General features: G+C 45.4%; 1 protein-coding gene across 1 annotated transcript in view; it reads right to left on the bottom strand.

Annotated features, from left to right (window-relative positions):
- The window catches only part of LOC117517959, a 238004-nt gene that overhangs the window by 53465 nt on the left and 160337 nt on the right, over positions 1-24202 (bottom strand). Inside the window, exons 13-14 of the mRNA XM_034179081.1 lie at positions 10134-10312; positions 9927-10052 (exon numbers count right to left, since the gene is read on the bottom strand). Of these exons, the coding sequence (XP_034034972.1) occupies positions 9927-10052; positions 10134-10312 (305 nt within the window). The remainder of the gene's footprint in view (positions 1-9926; positions 10053-10133; positions 10313-24202) is intronic.

Below are 24202 nucleotides of genomic sequence, written 5' to 3' on the forward strand. Positions count from 1 at the left end.
ATTTAAATGAATAAAATTCAAATGTACATCGTGATCTCGATAATTAGGTTAAAATAAATCAAATCAATTTTAAGAGGATCTTTTTTAACAGTGGGCTTCATAGATAATTGGCAAAGCTTCTGGGGAAAACCTGGTCTTGTTAGGAGAGACGGCATCCATCCCACTTTGGATGGAGCAGCTCTCATTTCTAGAAATCTGGCTAATTTTCTTAAATCCTCCAAACCGTGACTATCCAGGGTTGGGACCAGGAAGCAGAGTTGTAGTCTTATACACCTCTCTGCAGCTTCTCTCCCCCTGCCATCCCCTCATTACCCCATCCCCGCAGAGACGGTGCCTGCTCCCAAACCACCAATAACCAGCAAAAATCTATTTAAGCATAAAAATTCAAAAAGAAAAAATAATATAGCACCTTCAACTGCACCACAGACTAAAACAGTTAAATGTGGTCTATTAAACATTAGGTCTCTCTCTTCTAAGTCCCTGTTGGTAAATGATATAATAATTGATCAACATATTGATTTATTCTGCCTAACAGAAACCTGGTTACAGCAGGATGAATATGTTAGTTTAAATGAGTCAACACCCCCGAGTCACACTAACTGTCAGAATGCTCGTAGCACGGGCCGGGGCGGTGGATTAGCAGCAATCTTCCATTCCAGCTTATTAATTAATCAAAAACCCAGACAGAGCTTTAATTCATTTGAAAGCTTGTCTCTTAGTCTTGTCCATCCAAATTGGAAGTCCCAAAAACCAGTTTTATTTGTTATTATCTATCGTCCACCTGGTCGTTACTGTGAGTTTCTCTGTGAATTTTCAGACCTTTTGTCTGACTTAGTGCTTAGCTCAGATAAGATAATTATAGTGGGCGATTTTAACATCCACACAGATGCTGAGAATGACAGCCTCAACACTGCATTTAATCTATTATTAGACTCTATCGGCTTTGCTCAAAAAGTAAATGAGTCCACCCACCACTTTAATCATATCTTAGATCTTGTTCTGACTTATGGTATGGAAATAGAAGACTTAACAGTATTCCCTGAAAACTCCCTTCTGTCTGATCATTTTTTAATAACATTTACATTTACTCTGATGGACTACCCAGCAGTAGGGAATAAGTTTCATTACACTAGAAGTCTTTCAGAAAGCGCTGTAACTAGGTTTAAGGATATGATTCCTTCTTTATGTTCTCTAATGCCATATAACAACACAGTGCAGAGTAGCTACCTAAACTCTGTAAGGGAGATAGAGTATCTCGTCAATAGTTTTACATCCTCATTGAAGACAACTTTGAATGCTGTAGCTCCTCTGAAAAAGAGAGCTTTAAATCAGAAGTGTCTGACTCCATGGTATAACTCTCAAACTCGTAGCTTAAAGCAGATAACCCGTAAGTTGGAGAGGAAATGGCATCTCACTAATTTAGAAGATCTTCACTTAGCCTGGAAAAAGAGTCTGTTGCTCTATAAAAAAGCCCTCCGTAAAGCTAGGACATCTTTCTACTCATCACTAATTGAAGAAAATAAGAACAACCCCAGGTTTCTTTTCAGCACTGTAGCCAGGCTGACAAAGAGTCAGAGCTCTATTGAGCTGAGTATTCCATTATCTTTAACTAGTAATGAGTTCATGACTTTCTTTGCTAACAAAATTTTAACTATTAGAGAAAAAATTACTCATAACCATCCCAAAGACGTATCGTTATCTTTGGCTGCTTTCAGTGATGCCGGTATTTGGTTAGACTCTTTCTCTCCGATTGTTCTGTCTGAGTTATTTTCATTAGTTACTTCATCCAAACCATCAACATGTTTATTAGACCCCATTCCTACCAGGCTGCTCAAGGAAGCCCTACCATTATTTAATGCTTCGATCTTAAATATGATCAATCTATCTTTGTTAGTTGGCTATGTACCACAGGCTTTTAAGGTGGCAGTAATTAAACCATTACTTAAAAAGCCATCACTTGACCCAGCTATCTTAGCTAATTATAGGCCAATCTCCAACCTTCCTTTTCTCTCAAAAATTCTTGAAAGGGTAGTTGTAAAACAGCTAACTGATCATCTGCAGAGGAATGGTCTATTTGAAGAGTTTCAGTCAGGTTTTAGAATTCATCATAGTACAGAAACAGCATTAGTGAAGGTTACAAATGATCTTCTTATGGCCTCGGACAGTGGACTCATCTCTGTGCTTGTTCTGTTAGACCTCAGTGCTGCTTTTGATACTGTTGACCATAAAATTTTATTACAGAGATTAGAGCATGCCATAGGTATTAAAGGCACTGCGCTGCGGTGGTTTGAATCATATTTGTCTAATAGATTACAATTTGTTCATGTAAATGGGGAATCTTCTTCACAGACTAAAGTTAATTATGGAGTTCCACAAGGTTCTGTGCTAGGACCAATTTTATTCACTTTATATATGCTTCCCTTAGGCAGTATTATTAGACGGTATTGCTTAAATTTTCATTGTTACGCAGATGATACCCAGCTTTATCTATCCATGAAGCCAGAGGACACACACCAATTAGCTAAACTGCAGGATTGTCTTACAGACATAAAGACATGGATGACCTCTAATTTCCTGCTTTTAAACTCAGATAAAACTGAAGTTATTGTACTTGGCCCCACAAATCTTAGAAACATGGTGTCTAACCAGATCCTTACTCTGGATGGCATTACCCTGACCTCTAGTAATACTGTGAGAAATCTTGGAGTCATTTTTGATCAGGATATGTCATTCAAAGCGCATATTAAACAAATATGTAGGACTGCTTTTTTGCATTTACGCAATATCTCTAAAATCAGAACGGTCTTGTCTCAGAGTGATGCTGAAAAACTAATTCATGCATTTATTTCCTCTAGGCTGGACTATTGTAATTCATTATTATCAGGTTGTCCTAAAAGTTCCCTAAAAAGCCTTCAGTTAATTCAAAATGCTGCAGCTAGAGTGCTGACGGGGACTAGAAGGAGAGAGCATATCTCACCCATATTGGCCTCTCTTCATTGGCTTCCTGTTAATTCTAGAATAGAATTTAAAATTCTTCTTCTTACTTATAAGGTTTTGAATAATCAGGTCCCATCTTATCTTAGGGACCTCGTAGTACCATATCACCCCAATAGAGCACTTCGCTCTCAGACTGCAGGCTTACTTGTAGTTCCTAGGGTTTGTAAGAGTAGAATGGGAGGCAGAGCCTTCAGCTTTCAGGCTCCTCTCCTGTGGAACCAGCTCCCAATTCAGATCAGGGAGACAGACACCCTCTCTACTTTTAAGATTAGGCTTAAAACTTTCCTTTTTGCTAAAGCTTATAGTTAGGGCTGGATCAGGTGACCCTGAACCATCCCTTAGTTATGCTGCTATAGACGTAGACTGCTGGGGGGTTCCCATGATGCACTGTTTCTTTCTCTTTTGCTCTGTATGCACCACTCTGCATTTAATCATTAGTGATCGATCTCTGCTCCCCTCCACAGCATATCTTTTTCCTGGTTCTCTCCCTCAGCCCCAACCAGTCCCAGCAGAAGACTGCCCCTCCCTGAGCCTGGTTCTGCTGGAGGTTTCTTCCTGTTAAAAGGGAGTTTTTCCTTCCCACTGTAGCCAAGTGCTTGCTCACAGGGGGTCGTTTTGACCGTTGGGGTTTTACATCATTATTGTATGGCCTTGCCTTACAATATAAAGCGCCTTGGGGCAACTGTTTGTTGTGATTTGGCGCTATATAAAAAAAAAATTGATTGATTGATTGATTGATTGGGAGAGGCATTTTGGGCTTTCGCAGTTGTATGCACTTTTATGAGTTCTCTCGCAAATTATTTATTTTTTTATGTGAATCTTCTTATGCAAAAGTAATTACAACATGTAACTAATTACTAGATTATTTATTTGGCAATGATCAACTATTCTGATCATTTTTTAACTTTTTGGAACATATATCAATGAAAATGGTTTTGAAACTTTAATGTTTTCTGTCATGAACTGAATATTTTTTGGGTTCTGGTCTATTGAGCTGATAAAACATTCCATTTAAAGATGTCGCCAGGTTGTTTCTTTATTTACATTTTTACATATTTACTATAGTCAACAGATTGAATCATTAATGAAGTTAATAAAGTAACTGTTACTTGCAGTCGTGCAGGACAGCATTATTATTATTATTAGGGCCCGAGTAGGCAACGTCCTACGAGGACCCTATTGTAATTGCGCTGTTTATTATTATTATTATTATTATTTATTATTATTATTATTATTAGGGCCCAAGTAGGCAACGTCCTGCGAGGACCCTATTGTAATTGCGCTGTTTATTATTATTATTATTATTATTTATTATTATTATTATTATTAGGGCCCGAGTAGGCAACGTCCTATGAGGACCTTATTGTAATTGCGCTGTTTATTATTATTATTATTATTATTATTATTAGGGCCCGAGTAGGCAACGTCCTATGAGGACCCTATTGTAATTGCGCTGTTTATTATTATTATTATTATTATTATTATTATTATTATTCTCACTCTTGAAATCGAAATTTCGGCCTCTTCCCATGCTCAAAAACTCACCAAACTTTCCAAAGTCGTCCGGCCGGATCCGAAATTCGATATTTTGGGGGCCTTGCACATGGATGCAGAAAAATCGTGAAATAGCGCCCCCTAGAAATTTTCAAAAACCCCTCCGCTTTGGGCTTTTTTCGTCGTAGCCTCACGAAATTTGGTACACATATTTACCATGCTAGGACGCACGAAAAAGTCTCTTACTGTCATGGTGAAATATCGACAGGAAGTCGGCCATTTTGATTTTAAGTTTCGATTTTGAGCAAATTTTTGCCATTTTTGGCCATTTCCACTACTTACATTTGAACGAACTCGTCCTAGGGATTTCATCCGATCGACTTCAAATTTGGTCAAAATCATCACAACACAATGGTGATCAAAAGTTATCAAAAGATTCTAATTAAGTCAAAAGGCGTGGCTGCTAGGGGTCGTCAAACTTTGGCGAGCTTTTCAGAGCACGCCATTTCACTTCGAACGGCTGTCACGCCCACATACTTCATTGTAGATCCTTCAAACTTGCTGGACATGATGAGGGCGCTGCCCTGAACGTCTACATATCTTAAGTTCCCACCTGCGCCATAGCGCCCCCCGGTGGTGGCGGGAAATGTCCTATTTTTACTTTAAGAGGTCCTGATGTCACATACTTAACCCAATCAACTTCATTCCACTTTTAAAACATGCAGAACAAATTGGTGAACATAGGCGATAAACGCCGTGAAGTTACGAGTAACGGCGTCCGTGTGGCGGCGTACCGAATATTGCCCATTCGCCATGAAATTACGTTCTTCCTTTTGACGGCTTTAATTTTGTCACATCATCATGAAAATTGATACACAGGTCGATCACGACAACCTCTTACAATTCATAGTAGCGTTGCCCATGGGCGGGGCAAAATGCCTCAATAGCGCCCCCTTGAATCTTTCAAAACCCCCTCCCCATAGGGGTTTTTTTTGGAGTAGGGAGATGAAAATTGGTACACGTGTGACTTGCATAGATGTACAAAAAAGTCTCTTGCACCATGCCATTTTGAATTTTCTTCTCATTTTGGCGTGATTTCCACATGTTGTATTTGAACGAACGCCTCCTAGGGATTTTGTCCAATGCACTTCAAATTTCTTCCAGATCACCCACAGACGATACTGACCAAAAGTTATCGAAAGCTTTTCTGTATGTCGAAGGGTGTGGTCGCTATGGTGCCGCCATTTTGACCCTTCGCCATATGAACATTATACTTAAACAGGTACTGAAGTCACATATTTAACCCCATCAACTTCCTTCCGCTTCTAAAACATGCAGATCAACTTGGTGAGCGTAGGCGATGATCGCCGTGAAGTTACGAATAACGGCATCCGTGTGGGGTGTGCCGAATATTGCCCATTCGCCATGAAATTACATTCTTCCTTTTGACGGCTTTAATTTTGTCACATCATCATGAAAATTGATACACAGGTCGAGCACGACAACCTCTTACAATTCATGGGGGCGTCACCTATGGGCAGGGCAAAATGCCTCAATAGCGCCCCCTTGAAATTTTCAAAAACCCCTCCCCTTAGGGGTTTTTTGGAGTAGGGAGATGAAAATTGGTACACATCTGTGACTTGTATAGATGTACAAAAAAGTCTCTTGCACCATGAGTCTACTCCAAACAGGAAGTCGGCCATTTTGAATTTTCTTCTCATTTTGGCGTGATTTCCACATGTTGTATTTGAACGAACTCCTCCTAGTGATTTTGTCCAATGCACTTCAAATTTCTTTGACAGCATTCAAAGATGATACTGACCAAAAGTTATCGAAAGCTTTTCTCTATGTTGAAGGGTGTGGCCGCTATGGTGCCGCCATTTTGTCCCTTTGCCATAGAACATCAAGTCATGATAACTCCTTCAAGCTTTGCCTGATTGACTTGAAACTTCACATGTATGATGACGGTTGGCCCCTGAACACACCCAGCCCCTCTGTTTGTACACTGAGCACCCCCTAGTGGATGAAAAATCAACATGTAATAACTCCTTGATGCATTGTGTGATTTGTTTAAAATTTTAACTGTGTGATGACTGGTTACCCCTGCATGCACATGTCCACATGTGGTCAGAAGGGCACCCACTGGCCTGGGTAGGTGGTCGAGCGGAACGAGGCCCCTTATATGACTGCTTGCAGTCCTAGTTATTATTATTCTTCTTCTCACTCCTGAAATCGAAATTTCGGCCTCTTCCCATGCTCAAAAACTCACCAAACTTTCCAAAGTCATCCGGCCGGATCCGAAATTCGATATTTTGGGGGCCTCGCACATGGTCGCAAAAAAATTGCGAAATAGCGCCCCCTAGAAATTTTCAAAAACTCCTCCGCATTGGGCTTTTTTCGTCGTAGCCTCACGAAATTTGGTACACATATTTACCATGCCAGGACGCACGAAAAAGTCTCTTACTGTCATGGTGAAATATCGACAGGAAGTCGGCCATTTTGATTTTAAGTTTTGATTTTGAGCAAATTTTGGCCATTTTTGGCCATTTCCACTACTTACATTTGAACGAACTCGTCCTAGGGATTTCATCCGATCGACTTCAAATTTGGTCAAAATCATCACAACACAATGCTGATCAAAAGTTATCAAAAGATTCTAATTAAGTCAAAAGGTGTGGCTGCTAGGGGTCGTCAAACTTTGGCGAGCTTTTCAGAGCACGCCATTTCATTTCGAACGGCTGTCACGCCCACATACTTCATCGTAGATCCTTCAAACTTGCTGGACATGATGAGGGCGCCGCCCTGAACGTCTACATATCTTAAGTTCCCACCTGCGCCATAGTGCCCCCCGGTGGTGGCGGGAAATGTCCTATTTTTACTTTAAGAGGTCCTGATGTCACATACTTAACCCAATCAACTTCATTCCACTTCTAAAACATGCAGAACAAGTTGTTGAACGTAGGCGATGAACGCCGTGAAGTTACGAGTAACGGCGTCCGTGTGGCGGCGTGCCGAATATTGCCCATTCGCCATGAAATTACGTTCTTCCTTTTGACGGCTTTAATTTTGTCACATCATCATGAAAATTGACACACAGGTCGATCACGAAAACCTCTTACAATTCATAGGGGTGTCGCCCATGGGCAGGGCAAAATGCCTCAATAGCGTCCCCTTGAAACTTTCAAAAACCCCTCCCCATAGGGGTTTTTTTGGAGTAGGGAGATGAAAATTGGTACACATGTGTGACTTGCATAGACGTACAAAAAGGTCTCTTGCACCATGAGTCTACTCCAAACAGGAAGTTGGCCATTTTGAATTTTCTTGTCATTTTGGCGTGAGTTCCACAAGTTGTATTTAAACAAAGTCCTCCTCGGGATTTTGTCCAATGCACTTCAAATTTCTTTGACAGCATCCACAGATGATACTGACCAAAAGTTATCGAAAGCTTTTCTCTATGTTGAAGGGTGTGGCCGCTACGGTGCCGCCATTTTGACCCTTTGCCATGGAACATCAAGTCATGATAACTCCTTCATGCTTTGCTTGATTGACTTGAAACTTCACATGTATGATGACGGTTGGCCGCTGAACACACCTGGCCCCTCTGTTTGTACACTGAGCGCCCCATAGTGGATGAACCATCAACATGTCATAACTCCCTTGTGTGATTTGTTAAAAATTTTAACTGTGTGATGAGTAGTTGGCCCTGCATGCACATGCCCACATGTGGTCACAAGGGCACCCACTGGCCTGGGAAGGCGGTCGCGCGGAACGAGGGCCCGTATATGACTGCTTGCAGTCCTAGTTATTATTATTATTTATTATTATTATTATTATTATTATTCTCACTCTTGAAATCGAAATTTCGGCTCTCTTCCCATGCTCAAAAACTCACCAAACTTTCCAAAGTCGTCCAGCCGGATCCGAAATTCGATATTTTGGGGGCCTCGCACATGGTCGCAGAAAAAACGCGAAATAGCGCCCCCTAGAAATTTTCAAAAACCCCTCCGCATTGGGCTTTTTTCGTCGTAGCCTCACGAAATTCGGTACACATATTTACCATGCCAGGACGCATGAAAAAGTCTCTTACCGTCATGGTGAAATATCAACAGGAAGTCGGCCATTTTGATTTTAAGTTTCGATTTTGAGCAAATTTTTTGCCATTTTTGGCCATTTCCATTACTTACATTTGAACGAACTCGTCCTAGGGATTTCATCCGATCGTCTTCAAATTTGGTCAAAATCATCACAACACAATGGTGATCAATAGGCGTGGCTGCTAGAGGTCGTCAAACTTTGGCGAGCTTTTCGGAGCACGCCATTTCACTTTGAACGGCTGTCACGCCCACATACTTCATCGTAGATCCTTCAAACTTGCTGGACATGATGAGGGCTCCGCCCTGAACGTCTACATATCTTAAGTTCCCACCTGCGCCATAGCGCCCCCAGGTGGTGGCGGGAAATGTCCTATTTTTACTTTAAGAGGTCCTGATGTCACATACTTAACTCAATCAACTTCATTCCTCTTCTAAAACATGCAGAACAAATTGGTGAACGTAGGCAATGAACACCTTGAAGTTACGAGTAATGGAGTCCGTGTGGCGGCGTGCCGAATATTGCCCATTCGCCATGAAATTACGTTCTTCCTTTTGACGGCTTTAATTTTGTCATATCATCATGAAAATTGATACACAGGTCGAGCACGACAACCTCTTACAATTTATAAGGGCATCACCCATGGGCGGGGCAAAATGCCTCAATAGCGCCCCCTTGAAATTTTCAAAAACCCCTCCCCATAGGGTTTTTTTTGAAGTAGGGAGATGAAAATTGGTACACATGTGTGACTTGCATAGACATACAAAAAAGTCTCTTGCACCATGGGTCTACTCCAAACAGGAAGTCAGCCATTTTGAATTGTCTTGTCATTTTGGCGTGATTTCCACATGTTGTATTTGAACGAACTCCTCTTACGGATATGGTCCAATCGAAATTATCGAAAGCTCTTCTCTATGTTGAAGGGTGTGGCCGCTGTGGTGCCGCCATTTTGACCATTCGCCATAGAACATCAAGTCATGATAACTCCTTCATGCTCTGCCTGATTGACTTAAAACTTCACATGTATGATGACGGTCGGCCCCTCAACACACCCATTCCCCTCTGTTTCTACACTGAGCGCCCCCTAGTGGATGAACCATCAACATGTCATAACTGCTTCATGCATTGTGTGATTTGCTTGAAATTTGAATTTGTGGGATGAGTGGTTGCCCCTGTACGCACATGCCCACATCTGGTCACAAGAGAACACACTGCCCTGGGTAGGCGGTCGCGCGGAATGAGGGCCCGTATATGACTGCTTGCAGTCCTAGTTATTATTATTATTATCAATATTATTATGCAGTAGGGCAGTAATAGTTACAGCAAGTGTGTGACAATGCTACCTTGAGGCAGTAATGCTGGGTAGTGATAATAAAGGCTTCCAGCCCCAATGAAGTCTTTCTAAGCTCTCGTTTTACAGCTCTCAGCTGCCTCTCCTGCTGCTCACAGCGTCCCTGAAGCCTCTGAACCTACAGGGACAGAACAGAATGGAATAGGATAGAATATAATATAACAACCTCCCAATGGTGCTGCATGATCTCTCAACCCACCTCCTGCCTTTGCTCCTCTTTTTCCTTCTCCTCTGCTTCTCTTTCTTTCTCCTTCTGTTGAGCCTCCTCTTTTTCCTGTTGCAGGCTCTCCTGTTGTGGTCTTAAGAGGGCAACACGGTGAGGGGAGCTGGGGGAAACTGACCCGAGCACTGCTGTTGGGGGCCGCTGCCCACTCTGAACTGCAGGGTGAGGAAAAAAACAAACATATGCATTAAGTGCCATAAAGTCATAGAGGTGAGTGTGATGTCCTACAGAGAAGAAAAACAGTCCACTGCTGACATATACACTCAAAAAAATATAAATGCAACACTTTTGGTTTTGCTCCCATTTTGTATGAGATGAACTCAAAGATCTAAAACTTTTTCCACATACACAATATCACTATTTCCCTCAAATATTGTTCACAAATCAGTCTAAATCTGTGATAGTGAGCACTTCTCCTTTGCTGAGATAATCCATCCCACCTCACAGGTGTGCCATATCAAGATGCTGATTAGACACCATGATTAGTGCACAGGTGTGCCTTAGACTGTCCACAATAAAAGGCCACTCTGAAAGGTGCAGTTTTATCACACAGCACAATGCCACAGATGTCGCAAGATTTGAGGGAGCGTGCAATTGGCATGCTGACAGCAGGAATGTCAATCAGAGCTTTTGCTCGTGTATTGAATATTCATTTCTCTACCATAAGCCGTCTCCAAAGGCGTTTCAGAGAATTTGGCAGTACATCCAACCAACCTCACAACCGCAGACCACGTGTAACCACACCAGCTCAGGACCTCCACATCCAGCATGTTCACCTCCAAAATCGTCTGAGACCAGCCGCTCGGACAGCTGCTGAAACAATCGGTTTGCATAACCAAAGAATTTCTGCACAAACTGTCAGAAACCGTCTCAGGGAAGCTCATCTGCATGTTCGTCGTCCTCATCGGGGTCTCGACCTGACTCCAGTTCGTCGTTGTAACCGACTTGAGTGGGCAAATGCTCACATTCGCTGGCGTTTGGCACGTTGGAGAGGTGTTCTCTTCACGGATGAATCCCGGTTCACACTGTTCAGGGCAGATGGCAGACAGCGTGTGTGACGTCGTGTGGGTGAGTGGTTTTCTGATGTCAGTGTTGTGGATCGAGTGGCCCATGGTGGCGGTGGGGTTATGGTATGGGCAGGTGTCTGTTATGGATGAAGAACACAGGTGCATTTTATTGATGGCATTTTGAATGCACAGAGATACCATGACGAGATCCTGAGGCCCATTGTTGTGCCATACATCCAAGAACATCACCTCATGTTGCAGCAAGATAATGCACGGCCCCATGTTGCAAGGATCTGTACACAATTCTTGGAAGCTGAAAATGTCCCAGTTCTTGCATGGCCGGCATACTCACTGGACATGTCACCCATTGAGCATGTTTGGGATGCTCTGGACCGGCGTATACGACAGCGTGTACCAGTTTCTGCCAATATCCAGCAACTTCGCACAGCCATTGAAGAGGAGTGGACAAACATTTCACAGGCCACAATTGACAACCTGATCAACTCTATGCGAAGGAGATGTGTTGCACTGTATGAGGCAAATGGTGGACACACCAGATACTGACTGGTATTCCCCCCCCCAATAAAACAAAACTGCACCTTTCAGAGTGGCCTTTTATTGTGGGCAGTCTAAGGCACACCTGTGCACTAATCATGGTGTCTAATCAACATCTTGGTATGGCACACCTGTGAGGTGGGATGGATTATCTCAGCAAAGGAGAAGTGCTCACTATCACAGATTTAGACTGGTTTGTGAACAATATTTGAGGGAAATGGTGATATTGTGTATGTGGAAAAAGTTTTAGATCTTTGAGTTCATCTCATACAAAATGGGAGCAAAACCAAAAGTGTTGCATTTATATTTTTGTTGAGTATATATAGCCATATATTTCTGTAAAACAAACAAACAAACAAACATGTATTTTATCTTAGAGGAGCAGTGAGCCATGGTTACACTACTGTGCATCTAGAAAGTATTTACAGAACTTCACTTTTTCCACATTTTATGTTACAGCCTTATTCCAAAATTGATTAAATTCTTTTTTTTCCACAAACTGCTCCACACAATACCCCATAATGACACTGTGGAAAAAAGTTTTTTTGAGAACTTATCTATCTATCTATCTATCTATCTATCTATCTATCTATCTATCTATCTATCTATCTATCTATCTATCTATCTATCTATCTATCTATCTATCTATCTATCTATCTATCTATATAGAGAGAGAGAGAGAGAGAGAGAGAGAGAGAGAGAGAGACGAGAGAGAGAGAGAGAGAGAGAGAGAGAGAGAGAGATACACACACACACACACACACACACAAACTGTGTTATGGTTTACATTGACATTGACTTAATTTGTTAATGTCCTCACTAATGTTTACCTGCAAATGTGTCATTGTCAGTTTTGTTGACTCTTGTTCTTGTTGGATTTTTTTTTTTTTTGGGGGGGGGGGGGGGGGGGGGATTAAAAATATCAATAAAAAAGGTTTTGAATAAAAAAAAAAACAGTTGACGTGCATGTCAGAGGATTGTCTCAAGATACAAATCTGGGGAAGGGTACAGAAACATTTCTGCTGCTTTGTAGGTCCCAATGACCACAGTGGCCTCCATCATCTATAAATGTAAGAAGTTCGGATCCACCAGGACTCTTCCTAGAGCTGCCGCTCGTTTAAATGGAGCAATCGGGGGAGAAGGGCCTTAAATGGTAAATGGTAAATGGACTGCATCCATCTGCATCAGACGCTCAAAGCGCTTTACAATTATGCCTGACATTCACCCCAATGTCAGGGTGCTGCCATACAAGGCGCTCACTACACACCGGGAGCAATAGGGGATTAAAGTGCCCAAGGGCCCTTAGTGATTTTCCAGTCAGATGGGGATTTGAACCCATGATCTTCTGGACTCAAGCCCAACACCTTAACCACTAGACCATCACCTCCCATTAATCAGGAAGTAAGTAAGTAAGTAAACTTTATTTATATAGCGCTTTTCACAGACAGGGGTCACAAAGCGCTTTACAAGGTAAAACAAGTAAAACACTCAGTACTAAAAGATTATTGGCCATGAAAAGCCTGTTTAAAAAGTAGAGTCTTTAGTTGCTTTTTGAACATCTCAACAGAGTCCAGGGATCACAGGGATGGAGGGAGTTCGTTCCAGAGACGAGGCGCTACGGCTTTAAAAGATCGGTCTCCTCGAGTTTTAAAGGAGGTTCGAGGAACCATCAACAGGTTCTGACCTAAAGATCTGAGGCTGCGGGCTGAGGTGTAAGGCTGAGTCAAGTCAGCAATGTAATCAGGAGCCTGACCATGTAGTGCTCTGAAAGTCAAAACCAAGATTTTAAAATCAATCAATCAATCAATTTTTTTTTTATATAGCGCCAAATCACAACAAACAGTTGCCCCAAGGCGCCTTATATTGTAAGGCAAGGCCATACAATAATTATGTAAAACCCCAACGGTCAAAACGACCCCCTGTGAGCAAGCACTTGGCTACAGTGGGAAGGAAAAACTCCCTTTTAACAGGAAGAAACCTCCAGCAGAACCAGGCTCAGGGAGGGGCAGTCTTCTGCTGGGACTGGTTGGGGCTGAGGGAGAGAACCAGGAAAAAGACATGCTGTGGAGGGGAGCAGAGATCGATCACTAATGATTAAATGCAGAGTGGTGCATACAGAGCAAAAAGAGAAAGAAACAGTGCATCATGGGAACCCCCCAGCAGTCTACGTCTATAGCAGCATAACTAAGGGATGGTTCAGGGTCACCTGATCAAGCCCTAACTATAAGCTTTAGCAAAAAGGAAAGTCTAAAGCCTAATCTTAAAAGTAGAGAGGGTGTCTGTCTCCCTGATCTGAATTGGGAGCTGGTTCCACAGGAGAGGAGCCTGAAAGCTGAAGGCTCTGCCTCCCATTCTACTCTTACAAACCCTAGGAACTACAAGTAAGCCTGCAGTCTGAGAGCGAAGATGGGACCTGATTATTCAAAACCTTATAAGTAAGAAGAAGAATTTTAAATTCTATTCTAGAATTAACAGGAAGCCAATGAAGAGAGGCCAATATGGGTGAGATATGCTCTCTCCTTCTAGTCCCCGTTAGTACTCTAGCTGCAGCATTTTGAATTAACTGAAGGCTTTTTAGGGAACTTTTAGGACAACCTGATAATAATGAATTACAATAGTCCAGCCTAGAGGAAATAAATGCATGAATTAGTTTTTCAGCATCACTCTGAGACAAGACCTTTCTAATTTTAGAGATATTGCGTAAATGCAAAAAAGCAGTCTTACATATTTGTTTAATATGCACTTTGAATGACATATCCTGATCAAGAATGACTCCAAGATTTCTCACAGTATTACTAGAGGTCAGGGTAATGCCATCCAGAGTAAGGATCTGGTTACACACCATGTTTCTAAGATTTGTGGGGCCAAGTACAATAACTTCAGTTTTATCTGAGTTTAAAAGCAGGAAATTAGAGGTCATCCATGTCTTTATGTCTGTAAGACAATCCTGCAGTTTAGCTAATTGGTGTGTGTCCTCTGGCTTCATGGATAGATAAAGCTGGGTATCATCTGCGTAACAATGAAAATTTAAGCAATACCGTCTAATAATACTGCCTAAGGGAGGCATGTATAAAGTGAATAAAATTGGTCCTAGCACAGAACCTTGTGGAACTCCATAATTAACTTTAGTCTGTGAAGAAGATTCCCCATTTACATGAACAAATTGTAATCTATTAGACAAATATGATTCAAACCACCGCAGCGCAGTGCCTTTAATACCTACGGCATGCTCTAATCTCTGTAATAAAATTTTATGGTCAACAGTATCAAAAGCAGCACTGAGGTCTAACAGAACAAGCACAGAGATGAGTCCACTGTCCGAGGCCATAAGAAGATCATTTGTAACCTTCACTAATGCTGTTTCTGTACTATGATGAATTCTAAACCTGACTGAAACTCTTCAAATAGACCATTCCTCTGCAGATGATCAGTTAGCTGTTTTACAACTACCCTTTCAAGAATTTTTGAGAGAAAAGGAAGGTTGGAGATTGGCCTATAATTAGCTAAGATAGCTGGGTCAGTGATGGCTTTTTAAGTAATGGTTTAATTACTGCCACCTTAAAAGCCCTGTGGTACATAGCCAACTAACAAAGATAGATTGATCATATTTAAGATCGAAGCATTAAATAATGGTAGGGCTTCCTTGAGCAGCCTGGTAGGAATGGGGTCTAATAAACATGTTGATGGTTTGGATGAAGTAACTAATGAAAATAACTCAGACAGAACAATCGGAGAGAAAGAGGTCTAACCAAATACCGGCATCACTGAAAGCAGCCAAAGATAACGATACGTCTTTGGGATGGTTATGAGTAATTTTTTCTCTAATAGTTAAAATTTTGTTAGCAAAGAAAGTCATGAAGTCATTACTAGGTAAAGTTAATGGAATATGTTGTGTGGGCCGCCAGAAGAGGAGGTACTGCTGTCCCACCACCAGAGGGCGCCCTGTCTGGAGTGCGGGCTCCAGGCACCAGAGGGCGCAGCCGCCTCACAGGAGCAGCCAGGGTGACAGCTGTCACGCATCACCTGCAACAGCTGTTACCAATCATCCGATCAGCAGGGGTACATCAGCAGGACGACGTCTCCACCTCTTTGCCGAGATATCGTTCTACCTGGAAGGTAACGTACTCAGCTGACTGTGTGACAGTAACCTTTTGTGACTTTTGTGCGTTGTAGAGCAGACTCCTTTTCCAACGAGAGGTAGAGGTAGTTTTCCTGCCGTGCAGATTGCTGGGTGCAAACGCGCCCACATGTAATTGTTTTTTGTTCCTCGCCAGCAGTACCAGGTCCGACACACGGAGGCAGTGGCCACCTGGGATGTTCGGGACTGGCGGCTCCAGTATTCCTGGGGTCTGGTGGCGGAGGAAATCGTGTGGTTCCGGTTCTGCTTTGGACAGACGTCTCCTATCTTCGAGCCTGCCCACACGACACCTTTTGTAATTTGGCCTTTTGTCTATGGTTGTAATCTGTTGTATTTGTTGTGTCCATTCACAACAGTAAAGTGTTGTTATTTGACTTCCTCCATTGTCCGTTCATTTGCGCCCCCCTGTTGTGGGTCCGTGTACCTACACTTTCCCAACAGGATATCTCGGCCAACGTCATGGACCCCGAGGGGGCGTCAACCGGTCTGTTGAATGGCCAATGGAAGAGCAGGGCGCACAGGCGGCTGCAGGAGGAATGATCGGTGAGTTGCAGCGAATCCTCACCACTTTTACGGCTCGGCTGGATCTGATGACCGAGCAGAACGTCCTCCTTAACCGCAGGGTGGAGGCTCTTGCCGCGGCAGGTGGAAGCGCGCCCTCAGGGTTGCTGCTGCGGCTCCCCCTCCTGTCGATCCTGTGCGCAACAGTGACATTCCACAGGTCGTTCAAAGACCCCTCCCACCTTCCCCTGAAGCATACATAAGCCCTCCAGAGCCGTACGGGGGTTGTGTGGAGACATGCGCGGACTTTCTTATGCAGTGTTCGCTCGTCTTTGCACAACGTCCCGTCATGTACGCGACTGATGCCAGTAAGATAGCTTATGTGATTAATCTGCTTCGCGGCGAGGCACCGCGCTTGGGCTACAGCGCTCTGGGAGCAAAATTCACGGCTCCTTCTGAACTATGATGGGTTTGTGAGGGAGTTCCGAACAGTGTTCGATCACCCAAATAGAGGAGAGACCGCTTCAGCCGTGCTGCTGTCAATGAGACAGGGGCGCCGGAGCGCAGCTGCTTATGCAGTCGACTTCCGCATCGCGGCTGCGAGGTCCGACTGGAATAGCACTGCCCTCTGCGCCGCCTTCATAAACGGACTATCGTTGGTCCTGAAGGAGCACCTGGTGGCCAAGGACGAACCGCGGGATTTAGACGGGCTTATTGATCTGGTTATACGATTAGACAATCGGTTAGAAGAACGTCGTCAGGAACGAGACGAAGGGCGTGGCCGGGCACGCACCGTCCCTCTCCCTTCCGGTTCCGACCGAGTTCCGCCCTCCCCACGCTCAACGGCCTCTACGCTCCGTGTGGTGACAGCTCCCCCTGCTGACGAAGCTATGGACACGAGCAGGGCCACATTTAGGGCACCAGATAGACAGAGGAGGCTGGCCCGCGGAGCGTGCTTTGTTTGTGGCTCAATAGAGCATCAAGTGAGGGACTGCCCTGAGCGGTTAACACCAACGCCCGCCCTAGACACTGGATTAGGGGTGGGCCAAAACTTCTCGTGGGACATACCCATATTGCCACACGACTCCCAGTGACAATCCTTTATGAGGATTTAAACCCTGAAGGCCCCAGCACTGGTGGAACGGGCTCTGAAGGGAATCTGTTAGACAGCAGATGGGCCAGGGAGATAGGGCTCCCTCTGGTGGCGCTACCTCACCTGTGCAGGTGCGGGCACTAGATGGCTCCCTACTCCCTCTAATCACACATAAGACACCACCAGTAACTCTGGTGGTGTCAGGAAACCAACGGGAGGAGATCGAGTTTGCCACCTCCCGTGTGATTCTAGGGTTCCCCTGGATGTTAAAACACAATCCCCCCGGATCGATTGGCCGTCCGGGGTAGTGGTTTCAGTGGAGCGAGACCTGCCATCGGGTATGTTTAGGTTCCTCGGTTCCTCCCGGTTCCCAGGTAAGGAGGAGTCAGAGTCCCGCCCAATCTGGGACGGTGCCCGTGGAGTACCATGACCTTGTGGATGTGTTCAGTAAGGATCATGGCGCTCACCCTTCCCCCCCACTGTCCGTACGATTGTGCCATTGATTTGTTCCAGGCGTTGAGTTCCCGTCCAGCAGGCTGTACAACCTCTCACGACCTGAGCGCGAATCAATGGAGACCTACATCCGGGACTCTTTAGCCGCCGGGTTGATCCGAATTCCACCTCCCCGATGGGTGCAGGTTTCTTTTTTGTGGGTAAAAAAGACGGTGGACTTCGTCCATGCATTGATTATAGGGGACTGAACGAAATCACGGTTCGTAATCGATACCCGTTGCCCTTGTTGGATTCAATGTTCACGCCCCTGCATGGAGCCCAAATATTCACGAAGCTAGATCTTAGAAATGCATATCACCTGGTTCGGATCTGGAAGGGAGACGAGTGGAAGACGGCATTTAACACCCCCTTAGGTCACTTTGAGTACCTGGTCATGCTGTTCGGCCTCACAAACGCCCCCGCGACGTTCCAAGCATTAGTTAATGATGTCTTGCGGGATTTCCTGCCACCGATTCGTCTTCGTATATCTAGACGATATACTCATCTTTCTCTGGATCCTGAGACTCATGTCCGGCATGTACGTCAGGTCCTGCAGTGGTTGTTGGAGAACCGGCTGTTTGTGAAGGGCGAGAAGTGTGAGTTTCACCGCACATCTTTGTCCTTCCTGGGGTTTATCATCTCCCCCAACTCCGTCGCTCCTGATCCGGCCAAGGTGCGGCGGTGAGAGACTGGCCCCAACCCACTAGCCGTAGGAAGCTGCAACAGTTCCTCGGCTTTGCAAATTTCTACAGGAGGTTCATTAAGGGCTACAGTCAGGTAGTTAGCCCCCCTGACAGCCCTGACCTCACCAAAAGTCCCCTTCACCTGGTCGGATCGTTGCGATGCCGCGTTCAAGGAGTTGAAACGGCGCTTCTCGTCTGCACCCGTTCTGGTGCAGCCCGATCCTAATCGCCAGTTAGTGGTTGAAGTGGACGCCTCGGACTCAGGGATAGGAGCTGTGCTTTCCCAGAGCGGGAAGACCGATAAGGTCCTTCACCCCGTGTGCCTATTTTTCCCGCAGGTTGACCCCGGCCCGAACGGAACTATGACGTCGGCAATCGAGAGCTCTTGCGGTGAAAGAGGCTCTTGAAGAGTGGAGACATCTGTTGGAGGGAACGTCCGTGCCATTCACGGTTTCACTGACCACCGGAACCTGGAGTATATCAGGACCGCCAAGCGGCTGAACCCCGGGCAAGCCCGCTGGTCACTGTTCTTCGGCCATTTTGACTTCCGGATCACCTACCGTCCCGGGACCAAAAACCAGAGATCAGATGCCTTGTCCCGGGTACATGAAGATGAAGTCAAAGCGGAGTTGTCGGATCCACCGGAACCCATCATCCCGGAGTCCACTATCGTGGCCACCCTCACATGGGACGTAGGGAGAACCGTCCGGGAGGCCCTGGCACAAAGTCCGGACCCCGGAACTGGGCCAAAGAACAAACTATATGTCCCACCAGAAGCTAGGGCTGCAGTCCTGGACTTCTGTCACGGCTCCAAGCTCTCCTGTCATCCAGGGGTGCGAAGAACCGTGGCAGTTGTCCGGCAGCGCTTCTGGTGGGCGTCCCTAGAGGCCGACGTCTGGTATTATATCCAGGCCTGCACCACCTGCGCCAGGGGCAAGGCTGACCATCGCCGGGTATCAGGACTACTCAAGCCGCTGCCTGTGCCTCATCGCCCCTGGTCCCACATCGGCCTGGATTTTGTCACGGGCCTCCCGCCGTCCCAGGGTAACACCACCATCCTCACGATAGTGGACCAATTCTCCAAGGCGGCCCACTTCGTGGCCCTCCCGAAGCTCCCAACAGCCCAGGAGACAGCGGACCTCCTGGTCCACCACGTCGTCCGGCTGCATGGGATTCCAACAGACATCATCTCCGATCACGGTCCCCAGTTCTCCTCGCAAGTCTGGAGGAGCTTCTGCCGGGAACTGGGGGCCACGGTGAGTCTCTCGTCCGGGTACCACCCTCAAACCAACGGGCAAGCAGAACGGGTAAACCAGGAGGTGGAACAGGCCTTGCGCTGCGTGACTGCCACGCACCCGACGGCCTGGAGTACCCATTTGGCCTGGATCGAGTATGCCCATAACAGCCAGGTGTCTTCAGCCACCAGCCTCTCCCCTTTTGAGGTGTGTCTGGGGTATCAGCCCCCGTTGTTTCCGGTGGTTGAGGGAGAGGTCGGTGTGCCCTCGGTCCAGGCCCACCTACGGAAGTGCCGTCGGGTGTGGCGTGTCGCCCGTTCTGCTTTGCTAAAGGCCCGGACGAGGGCAAAAGCCCATGCAGACCGTCGGCGGACCCCGGCCCCTGCGTATCGGCCAGGGCAGGAGGTGTGGTTATCCACAAAGGACATTCCCCTCAAAGTGGACACCCCCAAGCTACAGGACCGTTACATCGGCCTTTTCAAGATCCTTAAGGTCATCTGTCCAGCCGCAGTGAGGCTTCAGCTTCCGGCCTCACTGCGGATCCATCCTGTGTTTCATGTGTCCCGAGTCAAACCGCATCACACCTCACCCCTCTGTACTCCGGGTCCGGCGCCGCCTCCTGCCCGGATCATCGATGGCGAGCCGGCTTGGACTGTACGCCGGCTCTTGGATGTCCGTAGGATGGGCCGGGGCTTCCAGTATTTGGTGGACTGGGAGGGGTATGGTCCCGAAGAACGCTCCTGGGTGAAGAAGAGCTTCATCCTGGACCCGGCCCTCCTGGCCGATTTCTACCGCCGCCACCCGGACAAGCCTGGTCGGGCGCCAGGAGGCGCCCGTTGAGGGGGGAGTCCTGTTGTGTGGGCCGCCAGAAGAGGAGGTACTGCTGGCCCACCACCAGAGGGCGCCCTGTCTGGAGTGCGGGCTCCAGGCACCAGAGGGCACAGCCGCCTCACAGGAGCAGCCAGGGTGACAGCTGTCACGCATCACCTGCAACAGCTGTTACCAATCATCCGATCAGCAGGGGTACATCAGCAGGACGACATCTCCACCTCTTTGCCGAGATATCGTTCTACCTGGAAGGTAACGTACTCAGCTGACTGTGTGACAGTAACCTTTTGTGACTTTTGTGCGTTGTAGAGCAGACTCCTTTTCCAACGAGAGGTAGAGGTAGTTTTCCTGCCGTGCGGATTGCTGGGTGCAAACGTGCCCACATTTAATTGTTTTTTTGTTCCTCGCCAGCAGTACCAGGTCTGACACGCGGAGGCAGTGGCCACTTGGGAGTTCGGGACTTGGCGGCTCCAGTATTCCCGGGGTCTGGTGGCGGAGGAAATCGTGTGGTTCCGGTTCTGCTTTGGACAGACGTCTCCTATCTTCGAGCCTGCCCACACGACACCTTTTGTAATTTGGCCTTTTGTCTATTGTTCTATCTGTTGTATTTGTTGTGTCCATTCACAACAGTAAAGTGTTGTTATTTGACTTCCTCCATTGTCCGTTCATTTGCGCCCCCTGTTGTGGGTCCGTGTACCTACACTTTCCCAACAGAAATACTCAGCTCAATAGAGCTCTGACTCCGCAAATAAATGTCCAATATTACGAGGTCTGTCAGAAAAGTATCGGACCTTTTTATTTTTTGCAAAAACCATATGGATTTGAATCACATGTGATTGCATCAGCCAAGCTTGAACCTTCGTGCGCATGCGTGAGTTTTTCACGCCTGTCGGTTGCGTCATTCGCCTGTGAGCAGGCTTTGTGTGAGCAGTGGTCCACCCCTCTCATCGGATTTGTATTGCGAATAAATGTCTGAACGATTTGGAGCTTTGCTGCATCAAATTTTTCCAGAAACTGTAAGAGACCTCCAGGTGGACACCATTCGGAAAATTCAGATGGCTTTCAGGGACCATTTTATGGGGATTACACAGATTAAGGAGTGCTCCAGCCGGTTTAAAGACCGCCCACAGCATCTGAGAGCACGGCACAGGCTGATACCCCACTGATTCCTCTGCTCCTCTTTCCATGACAAAAACTCCTGTAACAGTGTGCCATTCATTTCTAAACTGGATGCTGTGTTTTATCCGGGACGTCCTCTGACTAGCACAGGAATTGCGGAAGACGTGGACATCAGCACTTTTTCGGCACACTGAGACAGACATGCGGAGGCATTCCGTGCGTCGCGGCGGAGCTGCATGGTGCAAAGTAACGCCGTGATGAAGCCTCACAGGACATGTTGGGGCATGTCCAGCTCATGCACAATTTCTCGGAGAGTCACACGACTAAAAAGCCACCGACAGCCGTCTGAAATCCATCTCAAAGCCGTCCTGTGAGACCAACACGGAGGTGGTTTTGTCCCGCACAATGAGCGGCACGGTGGAGCATCCGTCCACTTCTTTTTTCATAAAAAAAACTCCTGTAACAGTGGAATGTGCCGAAAAAGTGCTGATGTCCACGCCTTATGCCTTTTTTGTGGAAGTCAGATGACGTCCCGGATCAACAAAGCCTTCATGTTGGAAATGATCTGGTTGTTTCAGCAGGGTGTCAGCCTGTCAGAGTGCGCCGTGCTCTCAGACGCTGTGGGTGGGCTTTAAACTGGCTGGAGCACTCCTTAATCTGTGTAATCCCCATAAAATGGTCCCTGAAAGCCATCTGAATTTTCCGAATGGTGTCCACCTGGAGGTCTCTCACAGTTTCTGGAAAAATTTGATGCAGCAAAGCTCCAAATCGTTCAGACATTTATTCGCAATAAAAATCCGACGAGAGGGGTGGACCACTGCTCACACAAAGCCTGCTCACAGGCGAATGACGCAACCGACAGGCGTGAAAAAACTCACGCATGCGCACGAAGGTTCAAGCTTGGCTGATGCAATCACACGTGATTCAAATCCATATGGTTTTTGCAAAAAATAAAAAGGTCCGATACTTTTCTGACAGACCTCGTATATGGCCACTCTTCGGCAGGGGTGGTGGCCAAGTGGTTAGTGTGCTTGGTTTCAGTGCGGAAGGTTCCCTGTTCAAATCCCACCCCCACCACATCTCTCCACGTAATGTGGAGTTGTGTCAGGAAGGGCATCCGACGTAAAACTTGTGCCAATTCATCAGGCAGATCCAACTCGGATTTGCTGTGGTGACCACGAGTGCAAACAAGAGAACAGCTGAAGGGTCTTACTATTATATCTCCATTCTTACCTTGAAGGCACTCTGGATTTCCTGTCTTTCTAAAGGTCTTTATAAAATATCTTATGTAAATGAATTCTACCACTTTTGCATTCAGCAAGTTGTTCTAGAAAGGTTAGACAGATAATAGTGAATATTAGGTTAGTTCATATGAGTGAGTGTGAAGGCAGCATGAAGATGGAGAGGAGTCAGTGAAGCAGAATTAATGATGAGAAAATTAATGAGGACCATTTAAGTTTCTTTTCAGTACTTTTTCAAAATTTTCAGAATGTCAGACAATATGATCCTGATTTTTTCTGATGTGAGGTTGTTTGAGAAAAGGCAGAGCAGCAGCATTGTAGAGAATGTAAGGAAATAAGGAAAGGCAAATAGAAAAAAATGTTTCCATCTGCACGGAGGAAAGTACTACATGAAAGTTACTGTTGTACGTGTAGCCCTTCAGCGATGTTGATTTGAGTTGTGCACCGAAACGGTTCAGTGTGTTTGAGTTGCATACAGCTAGCACCTATTATGAATATGTTTCACCAAGCAAATATTGGTTACCAGGTGTTTAAATCTTCAAGGTTTCTGCCAAAACTACAGAATCAGAATCAGTAAGATCTTTACTGACATTATATGGATGCAAAATTAAGTTGTTGAAGGTTTCTTTCAAGACATAAAAAAGAAAAAAATTGAACATTAAGAAACATAAGCAAACATAAGCCAGAAGTACAGTGAAAGCCATGAAAAATAGTGTCATGAAAAACAGTGATAAAGAATATACAACATAATATGGCATATCTATAAATATTCCAAAAAAGGAAACTAAATAAATACAAATAAAAAAATAATAAATGAATTAATAACAATACTAATAATAATTATAATACAATTTTAAAATTCAATTTCAGTTTATTAATTTATATAGTGCCAACTCACGACAGTTGCAAAAGCACAATAAAAAGCACAATAAAAAGATACAACACAGTAGAATAAAAAAAAAAATTACAAAGCAAACATAAAAACAAATTAGATTAATGATAAGACAGTTTAAAAAAGTGGGTCTTCAGTCTTGATTTAAAAGTCTCCACCGTGTCAGACTGCCTAATAACTGCAGGTAGATCATTCCAAAGAGTCAGACCACGGTAGGAGAAGGCTCTATAACCCACAGACTTCTTGTTCACCCTCAGAACA

Source organism: Thalassophryne amazonica, chromosome 9, assembly GCF_902500255.1.
Source record: "Thalassophryne amazonica chromosome 9, fThaAma1.1, whole genome shotgun sequence".
NCBI classification, from domain to species: Eukaryota; Metazoa; Chordata; class Actinopteri; order Batrachoidiformes; family Batrachoididae; genus Thalassophryne; species Thalassophryne amazonica.